The sequence below is a fragment of the Pipra filicauda genome, unplaced genomic scaffold (genome assembly GCF_003945595.2).
Source record: "Pipra filicauda isolate LSUMZ 115617 unplaced genomic scaffold, ASM394559v2 scaffold34_size3990699_pilon, whole genome shotgun sequence".
Classification (NCBI taxonomy): Eukaryota; Metazoa; Chordata; class Aves; order Passeriformes; family Pipridae; genus Pipra; species Pipra filicauda.
This window is the reverse complement of record NW_024104476.1, coordinates 1,736,344-1,749,659: the sequence shown is the minus strand read 5'-3', so window position 1 is coordinate 1,749,659 and position 13,316 is coordinate 1,736,344. Positions and strand designations below refer to the sequence as shown.

Sequence of the window (13,316 nt, the reverse complement as noted above, 5' to 3'; positions counted from 1 at the left end):
TCCAGTCATCAGTATCTTGTTCCATTGTTAGATTTTAGAGGAAAATGAGAGAATCCATGCCATTTTACAAAGATTTTACATTACAAAGATTTTACAAAAAATTTTACATTTTACCTGTTAACCACAGATGTCCGTTAACAGCAGAGAATAGGGTCTGTAAACTGAAACCTCAGAGGTTCCAGTGAATTAATAGTTCCTGGTAGCAATAAACAATAAAACACAAGCTCTTTCCAAATATGTAGTTGTCTTTACCATAGAATAAGGTGAAATTAATAGGTTAAAGTTCTGTAATACCTTGGTATTATTGTTGTTGTTATTATTATTGCTGTATTTGTATTGCGGGGCCTCTGGTGGTCTAGTGGTTAGAGTGTCTGACTCTCACCGCTGCGACCCGGGTTCGATTCCCGGCCCCCTGGGCAGGTGGAGCTCGTTAGCCGTGGAAGGCAATCCACCTAAGAGAAGGTCACTCTAAAACAAACCTACATCCTGGGGACCTCACTGCCACTGTCCAAGCTTTGCTCGGCCCCGGCAGATGAACCTCAGGACTAAAGGGTGGGCTCAGTTCAGCGCACGCTGTGTCTCACCTAAAAATCCACTGCGCAGGCTGGAAGGGTAAAGACCTTTCCCAAATCTTCGCTCGCGAAGACTGGCCATTATTTGTATTGCAGTCATGCCTAAAGGCCACAACCAAATTAAGCCCTATTTTGCTGGACTCTGGCCAAATACATAATAAATGACATTTCCTGCTCTAAATACCTAATAAGATCTTAGAGTATTTAATCATATTTAGATATTTACTCATGAAAATTTGGTTTAACTATTAAAACATAATTTAATGCATTGTACACTAACATCTTTTTGGCGGAATGTGCAGGGATTTCTACAATGAAAACAACCTATTATAAAAACTTCTTTTGGTTGTTTGTATAAACCTACCAGGCTTTCAACCCTTTGGATTGAAATTGTCCATGGTAGATGTCTGGCTACACCTAAAGATTTTTAGAATGTTTTTCATAAAAATCACTCAGCTTTTTTCTGCATATGGGGAAAGAGAATAGAGTGGTTTATTACTGCTGATGGAACTGTTACATCAGTTCTGTTTTGAAGCTTTAATATGTTCATGCTTTGGTAAAGGGTTTTACATATTGGCTGGGTTCAGAAAGGTACACTTTTTCCTAATTTGTGATAAGAAATTTAAATATATATGAAGTTTCTCTCTGGTATACCCAGAGATGTGTCTGTGAAGGCAAACTAGCTGATAGATATGCGCTGAAGAAATTGTGCATATAAAACAATAAGACAAAATTGATAGGAATGCTTATTTTGTGTTTTAATTTCACATAATAAAAAAGGTAACCCTTTTCTAAGATCATAACTTACATCTGTGCTAGGGATGTAAATGAGGGGCAAACATGCAAAAAGTGAAAACACAATGTGCTGAAAGGATAGTTTTATGTAGCTAGATTGTGGGATGATTTATCATTGGATATTAACATAAGATAAATTTAAGTTATTGGACATTACATTTTCTTGCAAAATGATTGTAGAGTCAATGACTGAAAAGAAGTTGTTTAAATTTAAATTTATATAAATATTTTTGTTCCTCTTAAAAAGTGTGAAATCAATTTTCCTCAATATTAGAGTACTTGCTGTGTGATTTTTCTTAAAAGCATACTATTGTGTTAATTCTGCCAAATAGCTAATACTCATATAAAAGTGATCTCAAATGTGCCACAATATCGTTTTGTTTTGTTGTTAATCACCTCACCACGAAAAATTTCAGACTGCTTACATTATTCACAGAAGTTTTTACACATTTTATTTGCATTCTAATGCATCAGCGTTGTCTTTCTGTTGAACTAATGGAACTTTATTTTTTCAATGTTAGAGAAGAATTAATATTTCAGTTCTAAACTTCTAATGAAGAACTGTTCTTCTAAAATAGCTGTCTCCTTGTCTTCTATCTTCATGTAGAGGTTACTCAATAGTTCTTATCTCATTAGAGTAGATGAGATGTTTTTTGTGGAGGAAGTATATTTCTGCAGTCCCATTAAAAATAATGAAGACTTTATTAATTTTGAATTCCTCTGACAGAGATTCTATGTATCACTGACTTCTAGTGAAAGATAAATTTTCACTAGAAAATTAAGAAGCAACATCGAAGTAAGCTAAAAGTCCTCAGATTTAACTTCAGTAGAAGAAAAAAATCCACCATTTAAGGAGGTTTTTCCAGGGGAGTATGGGAATGTAGAAGAACACTGGTTGCATGACAGAAGAAATTACAGACTACAGAGATTTTACACAGCTTTGTAAAAGTAAAGCTGATAATTGCACCCGCCTCTTGTCTATTACTCGTAATTTTATAGAATTGGGATGTTTTGCATATTGGCATTCTTATGGATTTATAACTCTTGAGTGTCCTGCATTTCTCAGCTTGGATTTTGACATGTTTGTAGTGTGCATAATGTACTTTTAATTAAATTAGTAGCATACCCCTTACTTTTAATTTTTTAGCTTTTGACTTCAACATTAGACATCTGTTCATGTACTTGTGTGGCATCTCTAATAGAATGCTGCAAGAAGATTTTTGTATTTAGTCAATAAAATTTTTATCAATTTATCAGTGTAAAGAGAAGAAAACCAGGTGATTTTAGTCACTGATGTAGCTCACATAAATACTTAATTCTCCATCATAGTTTTTCCCTTAGAGGTATATCAAAACACTGTGCCATTTGGACATATCTACGCTAGCTAAAAATGTGAGTTCACTGTGTGGCCTGAATTGTGTTATGGAGACATTCAGTAATAGTCTGGATTTAAGGGAAGCTCCACATGACAGGTACATTTCTCTGATGAATTCCTGCTCCAGTCTGTAAATTTAGAACTCGAAGAAGAATAAAGCATAATTTTTTCAGTACAAGTCCATGAAACCTTGTGTCTTTGGTTTTTTTTCTGAAGAATGGTGTGGTGGGTTGATCCCATCCAGCGGCTAAGCACTCACCCAGTGGCTTACTCATTTACCCCACCTTGTCCCCAGGGATAGGGGAGAGAATCAGAAGAGTGACAGACTGTTTAGTTAAGTGAAAGGTAAAAAAAGGAAAAAAAACAAACAAGAAATCAGAGGGAACCACTCACTACCACCAGATTGTTGCCCAGCCAGACTCTGAGCAGTGGCTACTTCAGGCACACTGTCCCCTACCCCAGCTTTACTGCTAAGTATGGTGTTACAGGGTGTGACATATCCCTGTGGTCAGCCGTCCTGGCTTTGTCCCCTCCCAAGCTCCTGCCCACTCCCAACCTGTGCACTTTGGTGACAGGTTGAGAAACTGAGAAAGTTCTGATTGTATGCAAGCACTGTTCTGCAATAGCTGGAACACTAGTGTGTCATCCACACTGGTCACAAACCTGAAATGCAGCATGATACAGGCTGCTGTGAGGGAACTCTGTCCTGCCAAGACCTGGTAGAAAAAGACAATGTGTTTTGAACTTGAGATTTAAAATAACCGGCCCTGTCTTTTTTGTAAACACATTAATGCTTCGTTTTTTTCCTTAACTGATGGAGTATGAGGCCTATAAACAGAAATGTTTTGGATTGTAACAACTGTGTTGTAAAACAGGTACAATGCATACAGAAAAAAAAGAGGCCATGGAGGATAAAAATGTTTTGAGAGAAGAAACAAGAAAGGATATGGCTAGAAGAACAATGTTACAGGTTTCATTTATTAATGTGGAAATAGTAAGGAATTAGTACAATAAGGAAAGGTTATGTTAAATGTTACGATGTTTTTTATATGCAAAAGTATGTTGTATCTAGGTATCAGCTTTTGCTGATGTATCAGCTGATGTTTTGCTCTTGTATCAGCTTTTGCTGATGATAAGCTACAAATTTTAATATCAATATATCATTTCATTGTACATCTTTGAGAGTTACACACTTAGACTCTGACACATTTGACAATTCAGAAGTACCTTTTATTCAAAACAAAATTTCCAATTGAAAAAATAATTAATTTTATTAATTTTCTTTGACTAACTCTCTGTACTGTCCTTGTTCATATCAAACTCCTTTTAATTATGAGTGAAGTTTAAATTACCTTTTCAGTTGCTTTCAGAAAAATCTAGAGCAATTCAAGTCATTGTGAGTGACATATGTCCCACATTGCCGAGACTGAGGATTTAGGTGAGCCTTAGGACTTAGGAGAAGAGAAAGATTGGCTTTGCTGTACAAATTACTCTGAAGTCAACACTGAGTCTTCCAGTAGTGTTTTTGGGTGAACAGGGATATGTCTATCTGTCCATGTCTTCTGTGCATGAGTCAGTGTGTTTGTCAAATTCATATGGCTGATTTTGGACACAGAAGTTGTCTGGATTTCTTTTTGGAAAGGGTCAGTCCTATATCTGTTACAGGAATTCAGAGATGTTAAACAGCAGTATGCCGCCTTTTGGAAGTGAAATATACAGATTCAGGTCGCAGCAGACCTGAGTCCATGCGCTACTCTCTCACCTAAGCCTGAAATAGTAACAAAGAGCTGCTTCAAATTCTCAGTGATGCAGTAGACACCAGAATGTGGATCAAACTGTGGGCTCCACGATTATTTCTGAATGATTTAGAAAATATTTCTGATGAACGAAATGATAAAGTTCTTTCAGTAGTTAATAATTTCTGTGAATTGCCTATCATTTTGTATGTCTGATTTAAGTAACGGTTTTGCAAAGTTTAAGCTTTTGCATGAATGAAGTTTGCATGTTCGTTCTGTCCCTGAACAAGTGGCCAGTCACTATTATATAATGATTTTCTGTACCATGTCTGATGCTTTGGCACTCCTTTTATTATGTCTGTAGTGTTAGTATAAATGAAATACTGTAGCAAATTCTTCTTCCATTGTAACCTTGTCCAAATTTTCTTTTTTAAAATGTGTGGAAATACTTTCTTAAAAATCCTATCGGGGGAATTTTTCGTTTTGTGTAATGAAGCCCCTACATGAATCCTAGGTGGGGAGGGTGTTTTACTAAACCAAGCTTGGAAATGAATCTTAGTGTTTAAAAGAATGTAAGCAACTTGCAGTTCCTTAATTGCGAAACATTAAGGAGGCTGTATGAAGAAAAAGAGAAAATTTTTATTTTAAACTTGCTTTAACTTCTGGTGTGTGTTAGGGACCTATAATTCAGGACTTAATGGAGACATTTAACAAATCACACACCCACCCACCAATGTCTAAACATGGCTGGAAAAAGTAAAATACTAGTCTTGTTATCTGTACAGGGAATGCTAATGCCTATAATTGGTCATTGTCTGACCCTTGTATTTTTCTCTCCTGATAACTCTGTCAGCCTGCAAACTAATTTTATGGTTTTTTTGTGAAATCTTTCAGTGGTGTTATCAGGGAGAGTGTGTACCTTTTGGCACTTGGCCTCAGAGCATAGATGGCGGTTGGGGTCCGTGGTCAATATGGGGAGAGTGCAGCAGGACCTGCGGGGGAGGAGTCTCCTCATCTATAAGACACTGTGACAGTCCAGCGTAAGTAGCTAAAGTAAGCCGGAGCCAACGAAAAGATACATTTGGAAACTATTCAAAACTGTGGTTTCACATGTTATCTGTAAAAATGTTTTTGCTAGTTTGCCAACATTTGTCTTCAAAATAGCAGACAGAAACACTTAAACAGGAGAAGTTCACTAGACATACTTTTAACATTTTTAGTGTATCTTATGTACAGTAAAGATAGCTGGATTTATATTTAGTAGTAACCAGAATAGTTTTCTTTATGCAACTTGCTGTTCATCAATATATATTTAAATTATACCTTAGGTACATTTCTTTCTTAGGGCATATTTCTTCTGATGCTTGTCTAAGATATAAAATAGCAATTACCAGTTACTTATTAAAAAACCCCACCACAGTATTTCTAAAGTTTTGCATATAACTGGTTACAGTAAACCATCAGTAGTAGTATTACATTTCATACAATACATTTATGTGCTCCCATGTCCAACACTTACGTTGTGACTTCCCACTGACTCTTAAAACAATTCAGCGATTTCCTTCTCTGCCACTACTCTCTATTGGTCCATTTGCTCTGTTTAAAGAGAGGCCAACTTCTCCGCTACAGCTTGACCTGTTGCGTGTATCTGTACTGGCCTTATGATCTGTCTATTTTCCAACATTCTGAGCGTTGTTCCAGAGAAGATCTGTCAGGTAAGTGCTCCTCTCGCTGTCACTAGTCATTCTCAGATGAGTGCTTATTTCTATTGCTGTTCTTTGCTGAATGAATCACTGCTTTTTTCTGTTGCAACTTTTGCCTGTTCTGGTTCCCTCATCACAGCCTAGATCTTTGCAGGATAGTTTTATTACTCCATTCTCTCTTGTCATGCCCCGTAATTCCTATTTCCTTCACCACTATTGGTTTTTAAGACTACTTTTTCTAAAAACGTTCTGTGTTTCTTTCATGAAAATAAATTCTGTGTCTTTTGTCACTCCTTTCTTATCTTCTGCTCTCTGTACACTCAGTTTTTTGTTGCTTAATATCCATGTTTTGCAAGCCAGGCTGTACATCAGCTTTCCACTGCAGTCTGCAAGACAGACACCACAATGTCACAATACAGCTGCTTAAGGTGGTCTGTTTGCCTCCTGTCATTAGCAGTAACTATCTAATGTGGCAAATATCACTACTTACTCATTGAATCCAAAAGCAGAAATTATCCATATACATCAATAACATGTCAGACTATGTTACTGAGAGGATAATAAATTAAATTCATTATTTTTTTCACAGCAGTATTTAAAAATGCTATTGAGATGTTTGTTTGGAGCATGAATAATATCCTGAGATTTTTTTTTATACTTCTGTCACCATGTATTTGGCTCAGTATGCTTTTTAAATGTTTAACGAGCAGATGCATTTGGGAAGTGTTATGTCTGCAGTAGGAAAATAAAAATCCTTTTGGTTCAAGGATGCTGTTTTCTGGTTAAATAGTGTTTCTGTAGTGTGAAAAAAAGTATTGATTTACTTTCTGGTTAATTGTAAAGTTACTTCATTATTTGACCTCTATGGAAGATAGATAAGGTTCTTGAACAGCTTGGGAATTTAAGAGCCAAATGTCTTACTTACGCTAATAAAAATCTGGAGTTTCCTCAGATTTAATACCGATTACTTCAAATCAGAATCAAATTCTTGAACTAGAACATACAGCCGTTGCTGGTTCCAGGTGGAAAACCAGGCTTTGCTAGTTTACAAGTAAGATGAGAAGATTAAAAAGAAAAAAGTATCACTAAAATTAAACTACTCAGTTTAATTTCATAAAGCTAGCAAATAATTAAAACCAACCTTTTTTTTTACTACGTTCAAAATATGGTTAAACTGTACCGCTTGGAACTTATGCAGACTAGATTAATATATGAGTGTTGTTTTGTATCTGCACATGAAATATTTTAAAATCTCATATTAAAACTTGCATGTACTTTTATTTTTCTTTTTATAAAATGTATCTCTTGGATCTGTATTAATAGTAATAATACATTAGTATAGCTCATGAAGTTGTGTATATGCTAACATATAAAATGTGTTTTTCTAGGCCTTCAGGTGGAGGCAAATATTGTCTTGGAGAAAGAAAGCGCTATCGCTCCTGTAATACTGACGTAAGTAATTTTTGTTTCACTGTGATCAACTTGACTTTTTTATGTTTTAGCAGCAATGGATGCATTTTTTTCCCCAATTCAGAGAAGCTGTGGATTCTCCGTTTAATTGGCAAACAGTTGTCCTGTAAGGCACATCTATATTGCAGACACCCTAGATGTTCTGCCCAGTCTTAGGATCCCAGTCTCAATGTAGGGCTCAGCTGGTGCCTTCGCACTGGAACCTGGAGTAAGTTCAACTTGATCTTCCATGGTAAAGGTGAACAAGGAGCACTCCACATCAGAGTAAAAATCTGTTTAGCCCACTGTCTTGTCTCCCAGCAGGGGCCAATAACAGATTTTTAAGGAAAAAATTATACGCTTTTGACAGCCAAGGCTTGACTTTTCTATGGATTTACTGTATGAGTGAGTTTCCAGAAGCTGGGTGTCTAAAGATTTCTGGAGCTGCTCATCTTAACTGCACCACATTAAGTCCCACAAATTAAAGTGTCCTCTGTGAATCCACTTTTAAGCCCTCTTACAGTCTTTATACCTTTAAAACATCCAGTGCTAATCTGTTACACAATACTTTTATACATTCTGTGAAAATGTATTCTAAACTGCTGTTTTGCCATCTGGTTATTGTGCTACCAGAATGATCATGCAGTTTAATTTTAGAGCTGAACCCACTGAATAGTGACCTACCACTGAGGGGGTCAGACACCATATAAATGTATAAGATCAAATTATGAACGTCAATCGACGTTCAAAGAGTTACAGAGACCAGTAGATTTTGTTTCAAGATTTATGATAGTCCTTAGTACTTGACATTTTTAATGGAATGGTATGTTGGATTAATGTAAACATTTAAAGCATGCAAATATGTTATTGTTTTTATGAATAAATGTGTTGGTTTTGCATCTTTTCTGTTGAAGTTTATTTTTCAGTGTCAGCATTCATTGCCCATCTGTAATTTTCAACATAGCACTCCCTAAAGCTCCCACTGTTCATAATGCAAAAACCTCCACATTTTGACTTCATTTTTCTTGCAGAGATAAGTTAATTCTGGTTGCCCTTTCTTTTGACCATTTTAATCCTTTGGAAGCAGCACACACGCTCCTACTAGGCTTGTTTCTCATCAAGTACTTCCAAAGCCATATATGACTTTTGAATTCAAAGGGCATCTGCTAATGGAAACATTGAGATCAGCAGAAAATAACATTAGCTAATGAGCTCTGGAAACAAAAGTGTGGTAGAAAGAACACGCTCATCAGAAAATTATTTTCTACCACCAACCACACTATCTCTAACAAAAATATATGTACTTTTTCACCTAAAGTATTGTAATTAAAAAAAAATGCGAAATGCTAATAGAGTTGCAAAGCACAGTATTTCTCAGTTGAAGTAGGTAATTGATTTGTAATATATATAAGGATGTAAATCTTAAATTTTATTTACTTCTAAAACTGTAAAAGCCTCCTTTTTATATATATGATGAGAAGCATGGTTTGCTTACAAATTATGGGAATATTTTGTTTATATAACTGTGTATACATACTTCTATAAGTTTTTTGTTCTTCAGTTCCTTTCTCTTAATAGAATGTAGGCAAATGGTTCTTGTTGGTTCCTTTCATTATGCATACGTTCACAGGAGTTATTCCTTGCTTTCATAATTTTAATATTTTCAAGCAATTTTTTTCTAAAATGAATTCATATGAGAAGCTACATCTTGAAATCTGAGTTTGAACTGTCATCTTCTCATCTTCTCTGAGGTGTTTGGTAATAGGAGACAATGAGTTCAATCACTGAGGTCTGCCTGACCCCAAACTTCGAGATAAACAGATGTTTGGTGTTGTGTCAGTGTTGGTTCAATAATTTGTTAATACTTTTTTAATTCAAAACGTCTTCTCCTCAGGACCTTCTTCAGACCTGATTTTAAGTTCTCATACATTTGCTAGGTCCTGCCTCATGATTGGCAGTCTCATAAAAGAGCGCCTGGAAACACAAGCAGTCTGTTGCTTGACAAGAATTATCAATGTACTGTAGCTGCATGAAAAAAGTGAAATATCTTACCCAGTAAAGAGAAGCAGTTATTGCATGTGGGCTAGCTATTATAAGATCTTGATTAATGTGTAATGAGAATAATAATTATTATGTTAATATTTGCATTGCGCAGCAAATTTTTAGCATCCATGTTCGTAGAGACCCTTTCACTTGAATGGATTTCAGATTCCTGAGAAGTGCTGACTGGCTTAGGTACATAGGAAGACAAGGAGAACTGCCATAATATGGATTCTTCTGTTGCTGATAAAATAGTAATATTTATTAACACCTCTGATGTCTGTCAAACAAATTCTTTTCCAGTCTAAACATGATTTTAATCTGTATTTTTAAATACTGTCTGATGAAGCTTGTAATTTCAGCAGGTACTTAAACATTGATAACAATGTTTAATGTGCTGGGGTGGATTCAAGCTTACTTGTCATTATTACTTTGAATCTGCTGAAGAAAAATATGAGAAATAGCAAAGAATTTTCTTTCTCTTTAATTCTTTTCAAGATTAAATTAACTTAAATCTACCCTCATTCCAAGTAAAAAAGATACCTTAGAGTTTTGTAATTGGTATTGCAAAGCAATGAAAATATAAGTGTAAGTTTTTGTTTGTTGATGCCTGGAGGCTGGTAGTAATCAGAGCCGGGCACGCTATCTCTTCTCAGTCTCAGCCTTAAAACAATACTTTTGTCAGGGCTACAAATAAACAGGAATGATACAGCTCTCTAGAAAATGCTTTATTTTTTTCTTGATGTCTTAGTAACATGTCTCAGTACAGCTGCTTAGTAGAGTATAACTGAGCCTACAGTTCTTACCAATTTTTTTTTCCAGCTGTTTTTAATGTGTTTATAAGGAGTTAGCTGATGGATTGATTATGATGCATAGTTTGACAGGATTCTGATTTTCCAGTTTTATGGAAACTATTATGTAACACTTACCTGTCTTTAAATTACTTCAGCTATTTCATGCCAGCCTATGGTTGCAAAATAGACACTTCAACTGTAAACTACTAAAGCGAATTTCAGAATTGGAGCCACAAGACAAAGCAGGAAATCATCTTCTAATCTCTTGCGTGATTGTAGTTGTGGTATAATCATTTAAGCATTTTTTTCATGTTTATATTTGGAATAAATAACCTTTTTTTCTCATGTTTTAGCCATGTCCTTCAGGGGCCCGTGATTTTCGAGAGAAGCAATGTGCAGATTTTGACAATATGCCTTTCCGGGGCAAGTATTATAACTGGAAACCCTACACTGGAGGTAATGGTTAGCATTGCAAAAATGTTATCTTAATGGGAAATCTTCAAAATTATATAAGTGTTATATAGAGAGTAATGATTGTAAATAGAATGTTTTGATTAAAATACAATGAGCTAACTTTGTTAAGCTCATACTTTTGTCAGTTGCTGATAATGTTGCGGAAGAGCAACCTTCCTCTATCCTGGTAGATTTTGTTTTGCTATGGAGGGGAGCGAGCATCATAAAGACTCCACTTAAAAAATATGGAGCCCTTTTCCACCTGCAGTTGCAATAGAAGGGCTGTAATTTCCTTTCTTTTTTGAGATAGTTTAATCAAGTTTGGTTATGTTTCTGTCATTTTTCAAAGTTCTTCAATTGCCCTTTTATTTTTTTTTCCTGTTCTAAAACCTGAAAGTTTTAGAAAGTTTTTGCATTTTATTAACCTGAATGGTTTTACCAATGATTTTTGGCTTACAAACCTAAATGGTTTTACTAATGGTTTTTTAGATTAAAAGCCTAAAAAAGGTAATTATTATCATGGGGTTTGAACTGTACTATAATTCAAATAGGACTGAATTCCTAGTTGACACAGTCTTATCTTGGTTTTCAAATTTACCTTGATATACTTCTAGCACTACAGTCTGTTCTTATTCTTCCTTTTCAAATAGTATCCTTATTGTTTTAAATTGTTCAGTAATCATTAGGATTGTGTTAACATAATGGAATTTTTATGGAGCCTGCCAACCTTGACATGTCTTTCTATGTGAAATAATCTTTTTTGCAAGAAAGAAGAGTCAAGTAAAGAAATCAGGGGACGTTAAATAAAGCTTATACATTATATGTGTCAGGTATAAGACTAGAAATTTCACATCTGTTTATGCATAATATTTATACCTAAACATTAATTTTTCAAGATTTCTATTGGTTGTATTTCTTTTTTCTTTCATTTGTTTTTGTTGTCCAGGTGGGGTTAAACCATGTGCATTAAACTGCTTGGCTGAAGGTTATAATTTTTACACTGAACGTGCTCCTGCAGTAATAGATGGGACTCAGTGCAATGCTGATTCACTGGATATCTGTATCAATGGAGAATGCAAGGTTACAAATGTTTTGTAGAGTACTTACGGATTACTTTGTTGTGTCTACTGTCACATACATTTAATTATAGTACTTGTATATCATATGAAATGGGAGTGTTGACAGGTCAAATTGTTAATAAAAGTGTAAGATTGAGACAAAAAGATAAAAAAAGGTATTGCATAAAATAGACAAATCATTTGAATTTCAGTAGGTTCTCACAGACATTCCTAGAATCTGTCATTTTGTCTCTTTCCTTGCTTTATGGTTTCTGTTGAAGAGCTGATGGAAAGAACAAAAGATGAACAGATTCTTTGCGCTGTTCCACGGCCTGTTCCATCATTTCAGTTAGAACACCACTCTGGCTGAAAAGCAGTAAATGTGCACATACTAATTTGTTTGTCTCTAATGAGTTCATCTTATTACAAAAATCCTACTGTTAATGTAATTGAAACAGAAAGTTGTCACTATTGCTCTTTAGTTCTAGGAAAAAGATAATGATGCAAGTATTTGCCATTTACTAAAAGTCTGCCGTGTTTTAGTAAACTAGTGAAAAAAATCTCAAGTTGAGAATGAACCATGAATAAAGTTGGGTGTCTGTCATCTTGATGAAACAGTAAGTAGAAATCTGAATGGTTAGAACTATAATATTTTCTCAGTTGCTTAAAGGATTTTAAATTCTCTTATGATCTATGTATTGCCTGTTTAGAAGATGGCAGATAATATTGTTAGACAGTAAAAAAAAAGACAGGCAAACAGTTATGTAACTATCTTCTTCTTCGTATAAATCCTGGAGAAAATTGGCAAACTGCAATGTTCATTCTGTTTACAACCTACTTGTTTCATCTTTCTTTCTTTTTTTCTGAAAGGCTCTGTCTTTTTTTTTAATTTTTTTTTTAATTTCTTTTCATCTAATACAGCGTGCAATTCAGCCTTTCACTATGTTTTATTCCGCATTTCTTCTTAGTTTGAAGTCATTTACACTTTCCATTCAGACTTATGAAAATTGCAAGTTTTCCCTGCAGGATATGGAAATGTAGGTCTATGAAGTTGTAATGCCTTTCGAAATAAAACACTGCCTATGCTGTGTAAATGTGTAAGGAACTAACAGCAAATGTTTACCTTAACAAAGCAATATAGAGGGCACACAGCTGTTTTAATGTTAAATAACAAGATCACTAATCATTTATTGATAACCATAATAGTTTTATTGTTTGCAAAACACTGAAATCCCTTCCTGAAAGTCACAGTAGAAATAAAAGGTTCTTATTTATTAAGATTTGATAACAACTCTAAAATGTGGATTCTTCTCCTTTTTTATTTTCTTTCACTGGCAAGGA

The 13,316-nt window shown here is 34.9% G+C and overlaps 1 protein-coding gene across 3 annotated transcripts in view; it reads left to right on the top strand.

Annotated features, from left to right (window-relative positions):
* The window catches only part of ADAMTS6 (ADAM metallopeptidase with thrombospondin type 1 motif 6), a 151,517-nt gene that overhangs the window by 99,300 nt on the left and 38,901 nt on the right, over positions 1 to 13,316 (top strand). For all 3 annotated transcript variants that reach the window (XM_027732329.2, XM_027732332.2, XM_027732335.2), the window contains 4 exons: positions 5,373 to 5,518; positions 7,570 to 7,633; positions 10,818 to 10,920; positions 11,864 to 11,997. In XM_027732329.2, the coding sequence (XP_027588130.1) occupies positions 5,373 to 5,518; positions 7,570 to 7,633; positions 10,818 to 10,920; positions 11,864 to 11,997 (447 nt within the window). The remainder of the gene's footprint in view (positions 1 to 5,372; positions 5,519 to 7,569; positions 7,634 to 10,817; positions 10,921 to 11,863; positions 11,998 to 13,316) is intronic.